This window comes from Strigops habroptila, chromosome 7, assembly GCF_004027225.2.
Source record: "Strigops habroptila isolate Jane chromosome 7, bStrHab1.2.pri, whole genome shotgun sequence".
Taxonomy (NCBI): domain Eukaryota; kingdom Metazoa; phylum Chordata; class Aves; order Psittaciformes; family Psittacidae; genus Strigops; species Strigops habroptila.
In genome coordinates, this window is record NC_044283.2 from 45,965,433 (window position 1) to 45,985,331 (window position 19,899).

The window sequence follows — 19,899 nt, forward strand, 5'->3', positions numbered from 1 at the left end:
CCTCTCACAAAATCATCTGTGGCTGAAGCCACCTAGTCTTCCAAATGCACAAGTTTGTTTGCAGCAAGGTTGTCACTAGCTTTCGGGTTCTGTATTTCTACTGTGAAGAGAGAAGCATGTAGCTGAAAACAATGACCAAGGTGAAGGTACTAACCTTGCTTCCCAGGCAGGCAAAAGGGAGCCTGCTGGGAGTGCTTCAGGGCAGCACAAACATGATGGTGGTGGGGATGGACTAAGGTGAAAGCCCTCTGTGACACTGTGACTTGACAGCATCCAAAATATCTCATTCCTCTTTCTCTACATTTTTAAAAATTAAAATAGTCAAAAGCCTGCCAAGCTGCCTTTGTATCACTCTGAAGTCTTAATTAAAGTGTAATGTAGCACAAAGTCATGCTTCCTGAACTTTAATTTGCCTAAGAAGTCATTAATTTGGTACACACCAGTGGGTGGCTATCTTGCTTTCAAGAGGCAGCGATGAGTTGTTAGCCAAACGTGTGTCAAAAACAGTTGATAGGAATCCAAGTGGGAAATGCTACAACCTATGTTGAAAGATTGGAAGGGAAAGGAGGAAAGGATATCGTCTTGTACATTGAAAATATGATATAAAAATTCAGCAAAGACACAAACCAAAATCAAGTCCTTTCCTCTTTTCCCTTCCAGTCTTTCTGTCTAGGTTTATGTTTTAGTAAGGGATGAGTGAGCTGAGCCACGTCTACAGAATGAGACAAAATAGCCAAATATGCAGGGCAGGATAAACGGGAGAACACGTTTGGAGCCCCTGTGGTATTAGTAAGGCTGAGAATGGCAAACTTGGGAAGGAGATGGTAAGAAATGGAAAGGAGGATAGCACATCCTTTATACATTAAAGCAACACTGTTAACAAGTATTAATTTGCTTACCATTGACTAAAGTCAAAGCAAAGCTGAGGCTGGACAACAGTTACAGCCTTAGGACCTGAGTCACATGAAAACACAGTCTTTGCCCTTGCTGACTCCCTGGCTGGTTACAGTTTTCCTATCACCGGCCTAGACAAAGCCACTGTGCCTCTGAGCACATAGGAGATTCCTGGGTAGCCTCTATTTCTGGACTTTCATAATTGAAAGCATCTTTATCAATTAGACACTATTACTAAAATTTGGAACTTGCGTCATTTTTAAATGGGAAAATCTTAAAAGCATTTGCAAGTCTCAGCTCTGACACTTCTGTCTAGTAAGTGTTATCATGTATGGCTATGACATGGTATTAAAGAATATCTCCAGGAAATATTTAATTAGTGAGTCAGCAGTTTCATAACTCAGAGCTCCTCTCTGCCTTCTTGTCGCTGCAATGTTGTAACTTTGCTCTGCATTTCCCCGCCCTGTTCTATGAAGCGCATAAATGTACATTGCCAGTACTGAGCAACCAGTTCAGATTTTTAGTTAACTAAATCATTCAAGTGTTTTAAATCTATTAACAAGCTGGTCATTAAATGAATCACTGATGTATTTCTCAGCTACTCAAGCTAAGGAACTATAACTGATGACCTATAAAAGCATCGGTGTGTTAAGAAAAATTAGCTGGAGAAGAGCAATTGGTCACTTTAGCAGCACCCACCAATCTGAACAGAAAGATTCACCAATGCCAGCTTCAATTAAATTACCAGAAATCAGATTTTGACACAGACTAATGTCTAGGGAAAGTACCATGAAGCTGCTACACAGGCAGCATACATCTCTTCTTCCTTAGGTTACTACTAGAAGATTTTATAGAAGTATTTAAAATGGCTCAAACATGGGAAGCACCAGAGTAAAATCTGCGGTGCAGACTGAGAGAGATGGATTTTAGACCTAGCACTTCTTTGTACGGCGGAACAAAGCAAACCTATGGTCCAACCACTCTGCCTGCTTGGGGACAAGCATAGTTTAGATCCGGGTCCAAATTCTGAGCCCTGGCTAGGCCCACCCCATACAGCAAGAAGATTGAAAATGTTGGCGTTAATGTTGAGCTCCTCCATTGCTCTTATCCAGTGACAAGCGATGCATGGAAGGCCCTGGTCAACCCTCGTGTTGTGAGGGCAGCGGGCAGTGACGGGGCAGTGGGGACAAAGGACAGGGCAGCATGAGGAGTGGGGTGCACAGCCCCATGGTCCACACATCCAGCCAGTGACTGCCGGGAGGAAGTAAAATCAAGAGAAGGGAAGAAGGGAGGCAGGAGTTACCTACCCCCTTATGATCTCCATCAACCGTGGCACTGTGGACCCCCACGTCAGGCACTGCATCCTGGTGGGGCTTGAGACCTTCTGTCATCTACAGCCATCATCACACCAATGTCTAAGTGCTTTACAGCTAAGCCACCCGCTCTTAACAAATGATGTGGTTTTCTGCTTTTTCCTCTTTCCTGGCTCAAACCAGCCCAAATACTCAGCTACAGGCTGCTGGGTGAACCAGACATTTTTCACATTTGCTGGAGACAGTCCCACTCAGGGGTTGCCTTTTGGAGTCATAAATGCACATGGTGTCCCACCACACTGGGGGAGAATTACAGCTTGAAAACCAAGGCACTGTTGAAATTTGCTTGCTCAACCACCCTGAAAAGCAATCTAAAACCTTCCTGTTAACACAAACAGATGAAATTTCTGTCTGACTTGTATTTGTGTGATGTTTGTCCCCATGACACTACATGTAGATGAGGATAGATGGTAGTAAAGTCAGGAGTCAAAGTAGCAGAGGAGAGTAGGAGGGTGCTCACCTACAGCATGAAGGTGCTCCAGCGAGTGAGTGCTTGAAGAGCAACTTCTTTTTTTTTCCTCCTCCTTTCTTTTGCAATCATTGCTTGCTTGACAGGCCCAGACGGAATTACATCACTTCCTAAAACCCATCAAAGAGAGTCCATCTCCTCAAGAAATGCAGCTCAGATGCACCCCGGCAGGAAACAGGAAATGTAAATGTTTGGGTGAAGCAGGGAGCCAGCCGAAGCGCCCCTCGGGTGGGAGCACCGCCAAGGTAACATGCGAAAGCAAAACCTCATCGTGCTGCTTTCAGCCCTGTCACTGGCTGGAGGATCTGCCGGGAATGGTGAGTAAAGAAGCGCCTTTTCCCTCTGAGGTGGGACTGCGTTTCATGCCTGCAGTGCTGGGACCGAGCTGGAGGGCAACACCCTCCAAACTGAGTGCGAGGAGATCTGTGGGGACTTGCTCTCTGCTGCTTTTCGCTGTGTTTACCTGCTCTGTTTTCAGTTCTCTGACTTTTTCCAAGCTTTGACTTTTTTCCTTTAGACCTAACCCCGAACAGCAGCAACCAAATCCTACAATTCCTAAATTGTGGGTGCGTAGGGAACCTGAGTTTCCATGCGGGCCCACCAGGCATTTTAGTTCCAATTTGAATTATTCCTTGCACTTTTTTAACCTCACACACATACTATCAGCATTTAATAGCGAAGTTAAGGACAGAGCATGGATTCCATTCAAAATTTGGCTGCTGCTTTCCATACTCCCAGTGCACTGGAACTGGTTTAACAAAAGATCAGCCGGTTCCGGAGACAAATACTTTGAATTCTCGGCCCCAGAACAAAGTGGTCAGCACCGTGGGTTTAGGTCCTGACCTTCTGAAGAGAAGAATCGTGAGTGGAAAAGCTGCTTGCAATAAAACGCTGAAGCACTGCGGTGTCTTTGCAGAGGCTCTCACCTGTTTGCAGGGGGTAGTTTGTTCCACTGGCATTTTGGCAGCCAGTGACTGAGCAAGACAGGCAGCTCTTTTAGTAAAACCTTGCCAGGTGGTGTTTATATGCCTTTCGGTGTCAAACAAATCACTGCTTTAGTGCCTCAGTGTGGACTAGAAGTGTTTGCTGCCTCTATGCTGCTGTAGCGAGCGGGAGTTCTCCAGAAAGCAGGGAGAGAGGAGGGTCACTCTCAGCTATCACTGGACTTCCTCTATTAAGGTTTTAAAATGCATTGGTGAAATAGGTGGTTTGGTATGGATAGTTTTGCCCTGATAACCATTACTATAAGCAGGGTGTAAAACTGGGCTGCTGGCTCCAGGCATGCTGCTGAGCTGCTTGCAGTCAGGATTCTTGCTTAGTTATAAGAATGAGCTAAGTGAGGTATGAAATAGTTTGGTCTTGTCTGCACTACTACAGCCTTCCTGCATTACAGACATGCTAGGAAAATACTCTGCAAGCACTGAACGTAGCTCAGAACCAAAGTGGTCCGAGGAAAAAATCCTGCCATGGACAGAGCAAAGTGGAGGTCCCAGGGAGAAGGAAGGGCACGATGCAAGCAGTGCAGAGCGATCAGGCTCCAGCTTCCTTAGTTCATTTGCAGTGTACTGATCACTAGTATTTCATCACCATCTCCACAGGGAAGAGGGACGCCTTAGTCCTCAACCTCCCCAGCCCACAGCTGGACCCCCCTTGCCCTTCTTTGTGATGGGCATTAAAGGCTGCACAAAGCACTGGGCAGATACCACATATCAGGTGCTCCAACCCACTGCCTTTAGAGGCTTCCTACTGGTAGGTCCACCCTTAAATTCTAGTTGATTTTGAAATGGTTCCTCCATGAGAGTGAGTCAATCCTGACAGAGCTATCCCAAGCCAGTCCCCAGCTGCTGGGGAAAGGGAGGAAAGCACCCATCAGGAGAAGAGCAGGGTCGCTTGCCCCCCATACAAAGGCAGCTTTTGCTTGTGCAACCAGCCCCCAAAAGAACCTGGGGCTTACTCTGACTACAAGAGTGGGAGGGGTGAAATTGTGAACTTCGGCTTTGAGGGGGGAAAATTGAACTGAAGGGGGAGGAGTTTATGTAGAGGCTTATGTATCCCACAGGCACTGGAGGGTTGGGAGCCCCTCCACTGAGAGCAGCCTCCCAGAGGGATCCTTTGTCTCACCCCTCCTCATTTACAAATCAACAGGGCAGGACCTTTAAAGGAGCTTTATTCCTTCTTCCTCCAGTCCCCGGCACAGCCCTCAACTTTAAAGCAGTCTGCTGTCTAGAAGCCACTTACTCTTATTGCCTATTTTGTATGATTAAATCTTGCAGCATAGACAGATTGAAGCTTTTATAAGTCCTGTTCCTATACCATGCTGGAGCCTTGTAAAACCTTAGCCTTGCCATTTGGATTATGATTAACAGACAGTTTTCTCCCGGCTATGCTGTAATTACTCTAAACCAGCAGCTCTTAGAGCATGCCTGAAGTCTAAGCTCCAGGTGATGGTGTTCACTGCTCAGCCTTGCAGCAGCCCTAAAAACCTACATAGGTGTGTGCTGACCCTAGGAACAAGGATTAAGGCCCTTTACTATACCTTACAGGAAAAGGCTGTGACCCTGCAGCCATTTCCCAGGGTATGCCGTGTCCCGCAGCATTCGGTGAAACGTGGAAAATTGCAGCATAAGTGGTCTGACATGGGGAGCAAGAAAACATGTGAGGGAGAAGAGCAGCAAAACGTGTGAGATCGTGAAGTGGAAGAGCTGGGATGGTTGCAGGTAGTGCTTTCATTTGGCTGTGTCTCTGAGCTGTCACTTAGAGCTGTTGTTCAAAGAAACATTGCTATCAGAGATCCAGACTTTCAGCAGCTTTTACCGTAAGCACAGGCAGGCCATCTGTCTTCGGTAGAGAAGTGCCCTTTAGGTTAAGTCCCCCACTAAGCCAAGGTCTCTAAGGGAGTGATATTTTTGACCTGTTACCCCTAGAGTAAATAACTTGCAAATGGGTTTGAACCCATTAGAGTCACCTTGCTTCTAGCAAAGCAACAACATGAGAAATAAGGATTTGCTACATCTTCTCTTTCCAAAGCGCAGCCCCCTAAAAGCAGATTAAAACCCCTTTCTACTGAACACATCAATTCCTCGTACATATTTACTCCTATTTCTCCCTTTTATCCACACACGCAAGCTTCCACTGTGTTTTATTCAAGTGTTTCAGGGATACTTCAGAAAATCTCTCCTTTACATCAGCAAGATTGTATACTAAATTTCAGTCAGTGACACCAGTCTATTTTCCTTCAAGAGATTTTATGATAGCTGGAGAGCCTCTGGAGCTTTTGAATCTTTAATTTCAGGGTCCTCCTGAGAGCAAGGAGCATCGAGAGATCTGCATCACGGTGAAGTCACACGGGTATCACTGATGCAGAGCTAGAAGGCCACGAGATTAAGTAGATGTGATTAAATGCATAAATTTGTCTGGAAAACCTTTAGTACTGGGGGTGAGAAATGAGACTACAGGTTCACAGTTTGACTCTAAGACGCGTGACTGAATTTGCAACACTGGCAGTTAACGCAGCACTTCAGCTGGATGGCAGTACAGTGAGGAGAAAGCAGTTCCATCATCTATAAGTGAACTTAAACAGTTGTTTCCTCTTTCAGCTCATACCTAGATAACACTTTCTAAGCACCCCATTTTAATAGGATCTTGTCTACAGATTAGCCGTCCTGAAATGTTTGTCCTCCTCATCAGAAGGGCGTACGCACCCAACAGCTAGCCTGCAGGCTTTTAAGGATTCCTCTTCTAGCCTGACTGACACGCGGGACGTGCCGCAACAGGCAGCTGGGCAAGCCCTGGCTACGGCAAGGAACAGCCCTTCTTACAGCAAGAAATGCAGGAAGAGGAACAGAACAGGGATGAGTCAAGCAATAGGAGAGAGGATCATACAGACCACGTGGAGTGGTATGACTGATACCACCAGAGGAATGTGTGTATGGACCACGGTGATAGAGGACCTGGTAACTTTACATTCACAGCTTTACAGCCTTTTCTTGTTTTGTCACCCTCTTGTGAGCCTTCCTTTCACTGCATTTTTATAGCTTATAGGAAAGTTTGGAGAAACAAAAAAATCTCCTTTCAAACTAATAAGCTTGACTATACCATTGACTTAGCTCTTGCTTTTTCTCTATACCATCCTTTCTCTTTTCTGTAAGCAGGCACTATAGTGTAATTTAAAAGATTCCCTATAGAGACCCTTTCCTCAAGTCTGATGAAGAGGCGGCAGGGAGACTGATGATTTTACAGCAGAACCAAATGTGCTGACTGCTGGCTATTTTGCCTTGCCTCCCATCTGGCTGAAATCAGAAACCTGTTTGCCTGCTTACTTCAGTGGGAAGCTCATATCGCCACCTCTGTGTGCTATGGCACAAACCTCAGAGGAAGAAATGCTGCAACAACAGAAATACTGTTTGTTTGTTTGAGATGCAGTTGTCTGGACTGCAGTCTGTAAAGCTGCTGGGTAGATGCAACTCCGCTTCCTTTGAAAGGCAGGCTTGGGAGCGACAGGCAGAAGAGCTAGAGGGAGGTGTGTTGAGGCAGCAGGTGAAAAGCAGGAAATAAGAGCAATATCCTTGCAAGAACATTGTGCAATTGGCTGCCCTTCTGCTGACAGACTTATTTAATTCACTTGCGGAAAAGATCTCTGTAAGAGGAAATGGTGTTCACAGAAGAGATGCTGGTTTACTCCTGAAATTACGCAAAGTGAACAAAAATACGTGGCAGCAAGGTCACTCCCTGTGATTTGCCATCTTCTTTGCCTAGAGACTAGAAAAGGTAATTCTATTTCACACAAAGACAAATGATTTGAAATCTGCTTCACAGCCCCAAACCAGGCAAATAAAAAGTACCAGAGACACTAGAAAAGTCTCTCTTGAAATCAAACGCAGCATACACTGCAGCTGAAAGTTCAGCACTGCACTTAATGAGGTGTGACTGGTTGCTTTTGCTTTCAAGTCACACCACGCTTTAGACATTTGAAAAATCCATTTTAGCTCTCAGAGTAAATGAAAAATAAAGGTATTTTCCCCACAAACTTTCCCATTTGTACTATATCAAGCAATGGATTTGTCAGCATATCAAATGCAGCAGATGATAGGTTTCAAGGGCAATGGCTAGAGAAGGAAAATGAAGCAAGGTCATTGATGCAGTTTGGTGGGGCTGTGGTGGTCTATCATGCCACGGTTTGTAGTGCGGACATCTCTAGTAATATCTCCCTGCTCCCAGCAACAGCAATAGGAACAGAGAAGCTGCAGGCACTGGGGACTATAAACTACTTTGGCAAAGAAAAGTCAAGTGGCCAAACTAATAATGGAGAGGAGCTCTCCCTCCCATCCCCTGGAACAGGATGAAGGACAGCGAGCAAATCATGGGAAGGGGTGGAGAAGCACACATGTAAAGGGGTCATTACCTGCAAGGAAGGGAGAAATTATGTTTTGCTCTTGACTGAAATATTAAATACAGAAGAAAATGACAGAGAGACTACCGATATGAAGTGCTTTGCCACTGAACACCTCACATTTTCATTGTTGTATTATGGTGAAAGAGTCTTGTGACCATTGTAGTATTAAGTACTATATTCAAACATCAGGTATTATTTATTAAGTATTAAAATTCTTTCCCAGTTTTTAGGAAAGGATGAAACAATCGTGCCTGAGTGATAAGCATGGCTTAAAAATCTAGATAAATTATTGCTGTCATACTCAATTTTATTCATTTGAAATTGGGTTTCCTGGAATATGGTCTCATGAGATACTCATCTCCTCTTTGAGACAAATCTGACAGGAGAGGAGATGCTGCAGAGTGGATTAAGCAAGAGCTAGCACTCTAATCCCAGTTTTTCTCTTTCACTTGGCGTCCCTGAGAAGGACAGCATCCATGTCCTTCCGATTTCTCATTTGTAAAATGGAGATAACTGCTCATCTCTCAGGGCCATTATGAAGATTAATGTGTTTACAAAAGCATTTAAAATGCTAAGTACTGCTGGTTCCAGTCCTGTGAGATTGAAAATGCCAGCACTAAAATGCTGAAAACCTTAAGCTCTTGCTAACTGTAGTGGAAACTACGGCTGCCCAGCATTTTATGAGAACAGGGAGAAACAGGTCATTGCAAAAGTCATGAAATCCCATCCTGCTTTATTGCATAAAATGAGAGCTGTAGCACACCAACATTGTATCTGAAAGGGCAGATAACAAAAACTCCTCATTTAATTTCATGCTAAGAAAATTACTGAAGGCTTTGCATTTGGAAACATGCTTGTGTAATTTACCTAAGGACTGATTCCTGCACCTTTGGTTTCAACAGGATTTTTAGCATTAGCACAGAATAAGTATCAGCCCTGAATTTGCTGTACTTGTGTTGAACTTTAAATTCCATGGCAGTCAGCAGATTTTTAATTAGCCTCAAATAAGGCTTGTTTCAGTATTATTAATATAGCAAATTTCAGCCACCTTTCTTGCAAAATGCATGGTAAACAAGACCAAAACCCCCAGCCTTAGCACATGTGAAGCATTACCAGCACTGACTCTCTACCCTATGCTCCTTTGGCCAGCCCATAGGATTGGACAGAGGAGCAGTTAATTGCACCTGTATCCGGTAAAGTCCCCATGTTAGTACCACCTCTTCACATCCGGGCAGAAGTGAAAGTCAGCTGCTTCTGCAGGCTTCAGACTTCTTTTCACCAGTTCTGTTTTTCACAGTGAAACAAATTTAAATTTGAGAAAGAATCAGGGAGGTGAGTGAGCTGGAGGAATTCGTGAACCAGGGATAATGTTCTCTCTGAAGAGAGCACTAACTCCTTGGGTAAGGGGAGGGATGAAAGAAGTTGCAGCTGTACATGCCAAGGCTGAGGAGCAAAGCAGGATAGTGTAGTTTACTGAGAAGCAGAAGACTTATGTGAGAGTGAAACCAGATGCCAACCTGCAGGGAAAAAAATCTATTTGTGCAAGACAGCTGCGTGCAGACAGACCACGCACACTGACGTGTCCCAGTAAAAGTCAGCTGAAGAACATGGTCAGGACTGGTAAGATTTTGTGACGAACTTGCAACTTAATTATACATGTGATGCCCCAGACTCCAGGCTCCAAATATGATGTCTGTGGAGCATCTGCTGATTTCTTTTTAAGACATCAAATATTTACTTTTCATCAAATGAAAAGTTGATTTGATGAAAAAAAAGGTTTTTTTTTTTTACTTTTCATTTGATGAAAAGTAAATATTAAAGCTGTATACTTTGACTCACTGATAACACTAATAAAATCCACAAAATACTAAGTTGTCCTCATATATTTGGCAGGCTTTGAAAATGATGGTTCAGGAGATGGATCACCGATATTACCCACTGTTGCAGTAACGCCTCCTGCTACACATTCTTCCACCGCAGATGACCACGAGCCAGTACTTGGCACTGCAGGTGCTACTGAAAGCGGCTCTGAAGCAAGAAGTACTCCAAGTACTGAACTGGATACCGTAAACGATCAGGACAGCCTAGAAGCAGCAGAACAGTCTATCTTGATATATGTTGTCCCTGTCGTGCTGCTGGTCCTGCTGATTTTGCTCATCATATTTTTTGTATTACACCATAAAAGGAAAAAGTCTAAGCAAGGTAAATTTGTCTTCTCATGCATCAGAAGGATATTTTTAGGACATGCTTGACATTAACAAAATGTTATTTGGAGGCCTGGAATGCCACATTTAGGATGTACTTCTCTGGCTGTAGCTGGACATTTGACAGAGAGGAAAGGGATCCACCAATGGCCAGCAGCACCTGGGCACACATCCCTCCTTGGGTGGGAGCTAGTTCTGCTCCTGCTCACACTGCACGCTCATGGGAGCCACAAAACAAGCCCCAGCTCCTGGCAATGCTGGGAATGGTGTATGCTTACAAAAGCTGTCTTTATACTTGATTATTTCATGCAAGGCGAATTTAATGCTTCTATTGCCTATACTGCCCACAAGGTAAAGCTGCATCAATAAAATAAGAAGAAGCAGAACCATTTTAAGGAACACTTCTAAGGGATCCTGTAGGGTGGTGGCAGCTATGAAAATACCACAGTATGAGTTAGGAATCCCATGGTCAGAGCGGCTGGGTGCTATGATAGGGCGAGCAGTGCTTCCAAAAGGTACCTATATCTTGGTATAAGATTGCAAAGAAATTGGTAACTTGGAGAGTCAAGCCACAGAAAAACTGAGGATTAAAACCACACAGTTGGTAAGTGAAGTCCTGAAATGGTCATATCAGTGTCTCTATAGAACAAGAGTGCAGCTATAAGCTCCTCATGTTGAGCAGTGACATATGCTCAACGTGGATTTAAAGTCCATTTTTCAGGACATACCTTAGGCTGCACATGCCTTATCACTGGGTTATCCTCATAGCAAAATCTGAATTCACAACCAGGTACTCAGTTGCCTGCCTGTTTCTGGATGACCTGAAATGCAAGTACAGTCTTCAGAGGGATGGGAAACATAGTGGCTTGCAGGAGCACAATCCTGGGATCTCTTGCCCTGTGCCTACTTGCTCGGAGCTGAGATTTTGGGCATCCTAAAAGCAGGGGCAAAAAGCTCTGTGGCCCTGGGATGGCTCTGCAGTCTATGAATGTGCTGGAACAAGTGGGAGGCATCAGTACCCCCGCAACAATGAATTAAAAATAGGCTGATTTAACACAGTATACAATGTGAAACCTATATGGAGTTCTTAATTCTTTTTTGAGGGCACTTAATTCCTAGAGGGGAAGTCATTTGTCTGAATAATGGCTGTAACACTATTCCCCCCTGCTTCCTCCTCCCCCATCTTTACTTTGTCATAGGGTTGTAACAAACTTGGGATCCTTTCTGACATCTGGCTAGTTCAGCTTCATTTGCCTAACTGAGCTTTAATCTGCCATGCAAGTCCATCCCCTCCTCTTCTCTCCATGAGCAGCTCCCAGAGTCTCCAGGCAGAGACGGATTGCCTGCATGTCATCTGCATCAAAATGTCCCAGCACTTCAAGTAAATAATTTTGCAGCAGCGGTTTCTTTCCAGGATACGATTTCTCTCACGACATCTGTTTTGCTCAGGGAAGTGAGCATCTGCCCACTGCAGTGCTAACAGTTGGTTTCCTCCCAGCATGACTGAGCTAAATAATGCGCTGCTTTTAGTGTGCTCGAGATTAAAAATAATGGGTTCCTCTGATAATTACAAACAGGATGAGATGCTTTGTCTTTCATCTACAACTATTATGCCTTTTGAAAATGAAACCTGTTTTACATGACACTATTTGAGGCTTGCTTGCAGTCTGGACAATTTACATACAAAAAGCAGAACTATGAACACCAAGTTTTTTCTTTTCCAGATGAGCTGGGAAGTGAAAATGTGAAAAGGTAAGGTTTATGACCATCATTTTTATTTTTACTATAACAGTGTATTACGATTTTCAGCTCCTTCACTGCCCGTTTTAATTTAACTGTACACTAAACACCATTACCTTTTGCCATCAATTACTCCAGTTAACTATCTCTAGAGGTGGCTGAAGTGCAACTTCATTATCTAGCTGAAGGTATAAGACTAGAGCAGGAGAACAGGAGTTATGGCGGCCAAGGCGAGCACTGCCTGCAGCCACCCAACGCCTGACCTGGGCACTCCCAGCTCCACCAGCCACAAGACACCACCACCCATACAAGGTGCCCCACAAGCAAAGGGGATCAGTTCCCAGGCTCAGCACAGGCTTTTACTATTCAGAATAAGCTCTGTGCCTTGCTCCCCTGTTTTTCAAGTTTGTCTTCTCACTGTGAGTTGAGGCAGAAAGGCTCACCCAGCTCCCATGGAAGCAATGCCTTCACTGCTGGCAAAACAAGCCAAAAGCTGTGCGGCTCTTAGAATGATAATTTTATTGTTACCTTCTATTTAGCAAGATGGAGCTCACCAATGCTGGAAGTTATTAAATTGGCTTGACAGGGCAGGGGTGGGGTGCTAAAAATATTTTTAATACCATGTGACTCCAGGAATGATCAGCAAAGAGAAGCTAAACAGAAGCATTTAAATAAATGCAGAGTTACTCTACTCATGACCTTTCCTTATGATGTTGCTGCCAACAGTCACAGCTAGGACAAAACTCCAAGCCCTCTGCTTTTATCACTGGAGCAACAGGACTTTTTCCACATGTTCCAGCAGATCAAACTATTTCAGTTTTCTATTTACAGAAGGGACAGTTCTCAAGGAGCTGCAGTAGTCCTGTGCTCTGGCATACCCTGGGCTGCACCTTCCGAGTCCCTCTGTATGCAATGTTCCACCCAGCCCTGCCTCTGCCCAGGACTGGCATCTCACCACTGCTCTTTTGCATCTGTGTGCAGCCATTTCATTCACACCAATTGGGCTGACATCTTCTCAGATTACTAGGCTAGGATAGCTTTCCAGAGTTTATTCGTGTGTCTGGAATTATGAAAGGCTCATACAAAATTACTAAGTTGTAAGTTGTTGGAATTAGCATTTTGTGTAATGCCTTTTTTCCCTCCCTCCCTCCTCTCAAGTCCTATTTTTGAAGAAGACACACCTTCTGTTATGGAGATAGAAATGGAAGAGCTTGACAAATGGATGAACAGCATGAACAAAAATGGTACACGGTAACCCCTCTACTCCATTACCCCTCTCATTCTAGCTGACGTAGATCCCATGAATACAAAATACCTTACATTGATTTTTTATGTGTGTCACTCCTTTTCCTACAACATTTTTAGTTGTTTTCTTGGCTCCCTACTACTAAAATAGCAGTATAAATGTCAGAGGTAGAATTCTTGAGAGTATTATTTTAGCTTGTGTGGGAGCTTATTTTTAACATATGATAGAATATCATAAATGTTTTGAGTATCCAGTAGACACTTCTATTAAACACGTATAGCTGTGAACAGTATTTATATTTTTAAATACGTTTTAAGTACTAAGCACTAGTTTCTCTGAAGCATCTAGTCCTTTCAGCCTTCAGAGTTTCTACACTTTTGTGCTCCACATTGTGCTATTGTAGATGCATTTACTCATAGTTCAGACCACCATTTACTTAAAATTGCTGCCTGGATCCTATGAATACATCCCTCCCCTCTTTGAGTCCTTTCCCTAACTTGCCATCTCTACTGCATGAAGCACAAGCCGCTCTTGGCTGCCAGCACCATTCATCATCTACATCCTCTCTGGCTCATCTATCAGCCCATGAAACAATTAGTACCTGAGGTATCTAACACCAGCAGCATCTTCAGCTCCTTCTTAACTTGAAGTACCTTTTATTCCCTCCCCCCCTCCCATTTTCCTCTCAACTGAAATCTGGTCAAAATCTCTAAGGGCCCTGCATCCTCCTTCAAGGCTCTCTTCAGAAATCACAGGACTTTGATATGAATTAAGAAGCCTGATTTCAAACTGCTAACAGCTTTTTACTGACTAGGAAATGCTGAAATGTCACTTTATTTATTTATTTATTTATTTTCATTCTTCGTTTCTTGCCTTATATCCAAACAGCTCATTGGCCTGACCTCCTAGGGATGCTTTGTTTTTCAGGACATAAAACTCTTTGGAGCATTTCTTTGCATCAGCACAGTGCTCCACATGACAGGGTTTTAACCTTCGCGGTCCGTAAGCTCTAGCAGAAAACGTGCTAAGTGGCAGTAATGAACTAGAGGCATTAAGTATAGTACATGGGGAACCAATGCTGTAAATTATTTTTTGAGAGTTCTGTGGACAGAAGGGAGAAAACAGTTTACATATGTGAGGGGTTTTTTTTCTTAATGCTTCCTAAACCCCAGCCCCAAATTCCCAGCTGGACTATAAAGCATAGGTGCAATTATAAGCAGTAGAAGGTTAACAAATAGTCCTCCCCATGGCTGTTTACAGGAAACAGTCCTCAGAAGTAGTTCATTTGTATAGGTGTGCATGAACAACTGAAAGATACGTAATAAAGAAACTATGGCAACACCTATCAAAGAGAAAGGAGGATTTAAACTGTATCATTTATGCTATGGGAACCATACTATTTTGCAGATAAAAAGGGGCAGAAAAGCATTTGCAGTTTTACATTCTAGAGAGACTGCATGCTAGAGTTGAAGCAATTTTGACGTGTGTGGAAGAACCACAAAGAATAACTGTAGTCTTTTTTCTTACCCTCTTTCAGCTGACTGTGAATGTTTGCCTACTGTAAGAGAAGAAGAAAAAGAATCCATTGCCAATCCAAGGTACTTTTACTTCATAATATAATTTGAAGAAATACAGTCAATGTCATTCCAAAATAATCTATTTTTTAATATATAACTATAAATAGGTAAATTCTTTGGTCTATTTAAGTTTTTATGGAGAGACTTTGATTTCAGTTTATAAGGTTTGACACTCTTATTTCTAAACCAGTCTCCGCCTGTAAATTGCACGGCTAAATAATCTTGTGGTTGTAAACCTGTGCGAGACAGACAACCAGATGGCACAGATGGAATTTCACTTGCTGATCAGACTTTAGTCACAGCTTCTCAAGGTGTTAATACAAGCATTGAGCATAGCTTCCTTGACATTCCTCACCGGCACGGACACCCCACTCCCTCTGCCAGTGGGTGCCCATAGGTCCTCAAGAGCCACTGCCCGATGTTTTGGCTGGAGCTGTGACCTGTGGGACAGGGGTTTGTCTGACACAAAGAGAAACCCAGAGGATTTTCCCAGTGTCCCCATGCAGCACTCCCCCAGAGCTGGCTCATGGTCCAAACAGAGATCCCAGAGGGATGTAAAACCACAACCCTGACAGCTTGTAAACTTAAAAACTTTCTGGCTGGTTTCCTCAGGATTTTGGCCAGAACCCCTAAACTCCTCTCAAACTCCCATTTTCTCTAATTAAAAATTCTGGTTCCAGCTGGAAGCAACATTACCCTTTCCTGCACACTTGTGTTGCAGCTGCATTCTGGGGAGTGGGCAAAGCAGCTGCTCTGTGCCAGGTCACAATAACAAACAATTAGACCATCCTGTGTGCCAAGAAAATCCCTGGTGCAGTGGAAGCAGCAGATGTAAGCAGGCAAGAGTGGAAGCAGGCAGGGGTGGAAGGAGGAGGACACAAGTCTTCCCCTTCCCGTGGCACCAGGTAACTCAGCTCAACATGCCTCTGTTGGAGCTGCATCTCCCATTGCACACTATCATAGTAACTCAGAAAAGAGGAGAATTGGGATTTCTTGATTAGGAGTGGAATAGCAGTGATTTTAAATCATCACTGCTGGAGAGCCTGCAACTCCAAAGCTGCAGTTTCAGGATAGCTTTCGGATGGAGCTGCACCACTGCACCTATTTGTATTTAAAAGGTTTCTGCTCATGCGTATTGCAAGAGAAAATTGATGGAGTGTGTGGATTATTTATTTTTTTTAAGACTTAGACCCTAGGTTCCAAATGCAACCAAGCACAGTAATTTTACCCTAAGCAGCTGGAAAAGATGCTGGATTCACTAGCCATCTGGGTCTTCCCCTCCAGCCCCTAAATGATAACTCAGAGGGTGGGAATTATTAAGGAGAGGCAGCTGCACAGTGGTTCTCTAAAAACAGATTTGCTGAGCATACCACTAACTATAGCAGGGAGTACAGGACAAAGTGTGCTTCAATCATGTGTTAACACAGAAGTTAGTCGTGCTATAAAAAGCTTTTTAGTCGCACCACCACCCTGAACACTGTTTACTTCTACTAAACAGTTCTTTTTCAGAAAAAAAAAAAATCCTCATGACCTACCAGCTTGACTGGCATTCTAGATACCATCCTTGCTAAAGCACTTTAATACTGCATTTGCATTAACCCCATCAGAAGACAAGGTTTCTGCTCTTGACTGGCAAAACGTATCTTTGGGCTACACCCTGCCTCAAGTTCCTCACCTGTAAAATAGAGATATTGTCACTTCAAAGCACTATAGTGAGGCTTAAGCCTTGATGCAAAAAAGCAGCCCTGTTCGGATAAGCATGCTTCAGTCAGAGTGAAGTACACACATTATTTCAGCATATTTTCTTATGACTGGTATCTTAGGATCAGACTGCAGAGAAATTTATGCCTCTGAGTTGCAGGAAGGCAAACAAATGCAAATAAAAAGAGATTTATCTCTAAAATATTCAGAGCTGCTCAGACAAAGGATATTAGTTGAATAGAAAGTACAAAATTATTAGGTTCAATTTCAGATTCTGACAGACTCCTTTGTTTGAGCAAGTTTCCTCCTAAATTATGGTAATTCCTCTTTTGGATTTTATTGATTATATTCAATATGGGAAACATCTCAAGCCCTCACTGAACACAGCTGGCTGAGTGTTGTTTTTCTGCCTCATAAAGATGGTGGGGGGAGTTCATGAAGACCCAAATGCTTGAACTGTGAACTGATTTTGATAAGATAGCATTTTGAAAACATGTAAGACTAAACATTTCAATAATGACATTTTGACATTTTCAGAATGCAACTTGTTCCAAAACTACTTTTCAGAGTAAGTGACTTTTTAATATAAAATTTTAAAAGGTTTAAAGAACAAAGTCCTGTGGTGGTGAAATATTTCTAAGAAGTTAAGTGTTTCCCTTATCTCAAAGCTACTTTTTCAAATTTCATTTTACATGAAAATTTGAAACATGCTTCCTTTCGAAAAGATTATCTGAAATGGTGGGATTTCATGGTAAACGAAAAAATTTACTCTCATTTCTGCAATTGAACCTAATCAGACCAAGATCTTCTGCTTTTTCTGACCAAACTCTTAGCTGAGTAAGTAATGTCAGAATAAGAACTACTTACAGATAAATGGATATTTGCAGCAGCTTTTTTGAGAAAGTGAAGTAAAATGAAAAAAAACTATTATTATGGCAAAAATTTGTACTCATGATCATCAAGGCTGCAGATTTGTGCACAAGAGGCAAGATATGACTGCCTGAGCTCCTTTGTAGGTTAAGGTCGTCTGCCTTGCACATAAGCTAAGTTAAAAATATATACATATATTGTTTTAAATATATATATTAAAAAATGTATATTCATCTTGCCTTTGAAACCTAGTGCTAAAATCCTGCTTGTGCCTGAGCAGAGAACCACGAAATCTCCCCAGCCTCACTGGAGTTCCCATCCTGTGCATGCAGGAGGGAGCGGGCAGGTGGGCACAGGCAGGGGCTGACACTCCTGTGCTGCACAAGTGGGTGCAAGACCAATCTCTTCTCCAGGGACCTTTACTCCCCTGGCAAAACAGAAGCACAGCCTGTCCCCTTCACAGCACAAGGCTTTGTAGGCTGCTGAGTACCATGAACCAATCCCCCCTTGCTTTATCATACCGCCTGAGGGAGTTTGGTTTTCCTTGGGCACCCTCCTAATCTTTCTGTCTGAAAAAGGGTGGCTTTCTTACGGGGAGATGTTCTGGGCAGGGAATAAGTTGGTACAGAAAATTACTCTTTTCTTAGCTGTGCTTCAGTTTGTCAAGGTACTTAAAACACATGTAAATATTAGGATTATGAGTGGCCCTTTTAACTTCAGAGGTGGTTTAAAACCCTGCTGTTAATGCTGACTGAAATCTGACTAGCTGATAAAAAAAAAGTCACATTTGAATGTTGGCATGAACCAAACATCATTAATAAAGCACTAGGGAGCAAGTTAGGTAGGCAGAAACCAGAGGGATAAAGAAAATTCACCTGTCATAAAGCCAGATTTAATACAAAAATTCCATCTCTAAAACACTACCCTCCCCTGTGGAAAGAGGGCAATTTGATTGCTCAGTTCTCACCTGCGAGCAGGAGAAAGGGGGCACCAGGTAGCACCTAACCAGCACAGAAATAAGACCAGCCCATGCTGCCAGCATCTAGCACCACAGATGGGGTCATTTGAAGCACTGCATGGCTGACACATTTGTTTTGATAACACCTTCTCATGGACTCCAGAGATACTTTTGCATATTATTTCCTGCTGAGAAAACTAACCCAACAGCATGACACTGGTGTGTTTCTTTCTTTTCCATGTATATGCAGTGATGGTGAATCATGAAGTCACAACAGCAAAAAACTGGTTAAAGTGAAGCAGTGCCCAAGCTAACTATCCTCCAGATATTGGATGGACTGGATTTACATAGAATTCATCTCAAACGGCCAGAGAAGCAAATGCTTTTGTTGTGTTCTGCTACATAGTCTTCAGAAAGGAAACATCACCAAGGGGAAGGAAAAAGAAAAAGGAAAAGCACTATAGTAAGATCAGGGGCTGATTTAAATTCCTTCGGCAATGAGAATCACCTCACATCAAGAGAAGCCTTTCTTCCCCCCTAAAAGTGTTCAAAATAGTTCCTGTTTCTGTCTAGTTCTTCAGTCGTGTATTGTGAGGCACTTAAAACCACTTCTGTTCCAAGTTTGGTGGGCTTGTATTTTTTTTTGTGGGTGGTTGTTTTTGTGTTGTTTTTACATACAAACAGCATCCATAATTCTGGACTGCCCTGGTTTGGTGGATGTGATGCTCATGCCTATGCAATGTTCGGTTTTCAATGTGCTTTTTGGTAATGGTGCACTGATTTGCACAGGGCATCTGCTGGGGAGGTACCAGACTAGGACTGACAGACCAGCTCTGAGAACAGAGCAGCTGAAAAGCCTCTCAAAAGATTTGCCACAAGTGACTGCAGCCCAGTGAGGGGCATGGTCTTTGTAGCGTGCTTTTTGGTTTTCAAATTAAAAGCATTGGAGAAGTGGAAAATATTGTTTTGAGATTGCCTTTCAGTTCACTATCTTCACAGATTAGTACCTTGGGCTACCTCTCACCATTTATCCCTCCTGCCTGGCCAGTGCTGTTTCTCTAACAACCACCTGCTTCAGGAATACTCAACTTGAAAACTCTTTTTTTTTTTTTTTTTTTTTTTTAAATGAAAGGTTGAAAAATTGAATAATAGAGTACTTACACCAAACAAGTTCAGGTAAGTACAAGTTATGCATAAGTACTTGGTCAAGGTTTTAAGATGCAGTAAGATTTCTGCTTCTTCTGGTTTTGAATATTGAGGTTGCAATATCTGAAAGACATGAACTCCTGAGTGTGCCTGGTCATCTTTAATTACACTGGGAAAAAAAAAGACTCCTTAGATACCTCAAGGTGAGAATATAAATGTTGTAATTGCATTCATTGATCTTTAGGTGGCACGACTCTTATGGGTGTAGTTTAAATATTTAACACACATATGAAAGTGGATCCTTGCCTGTGCAAAGCTTACCCCACCTT

General features: G+C 43.0%; 1 protein-coding gene across 3 annotated transcripts; it reads left to right on the plus strand.

The window, feature by feature from the left end:
* Positions 1 to 2,855: 2,855 nt before the first annotated feature.
* Positions 2,856 to 19,045, plus strand: TMEM154 (transmembrane protein 154). Of its 3 annotated transcripts, none has more exons than XR_003992349.2 (6): positions 2,856 to 3,053; positions 10,022 to 10,330; positions 12,057 to 12,084; positions 13,231 to 13,323; positions 14,856 to 14,916; positions 18,675 to 19,045. XR_003992349.2 is itself a non-coding variant. In XM_030492850.2 (6 exons), exons 1-6 carry the CDS (start codon positions 2,987 to 2,989, stop codon positions 18,688 to 18,690), a joined length of 567 nt encoding a protein of 188 aa, XP_030348710.1. In that variant the 5' UTR covers positions 2,856 to 2,986; the 3' UTR covers positions 18,691 to 19,045. The 3 variants fall into 3 exon arrangements, 2 of the variants coding, with proteins under 2 accessions (XP_030348710.1, XP_030348709.1); XM_030492850.2 differs by having other exon boundaries at positions 13,231 to 13,316; XM_030492849.1 differs by lacking the exons at positions 12,057 to 12,084; positions 13,231 to 13,323; positions 14,856 to 14,916; positions 18,675 to 19,045 and adding an exon at positions 10,445 to 12,044.
* The last annotated feature ends 854 nt before the right edge of the window (positions 19,046 to 19,899 follow it).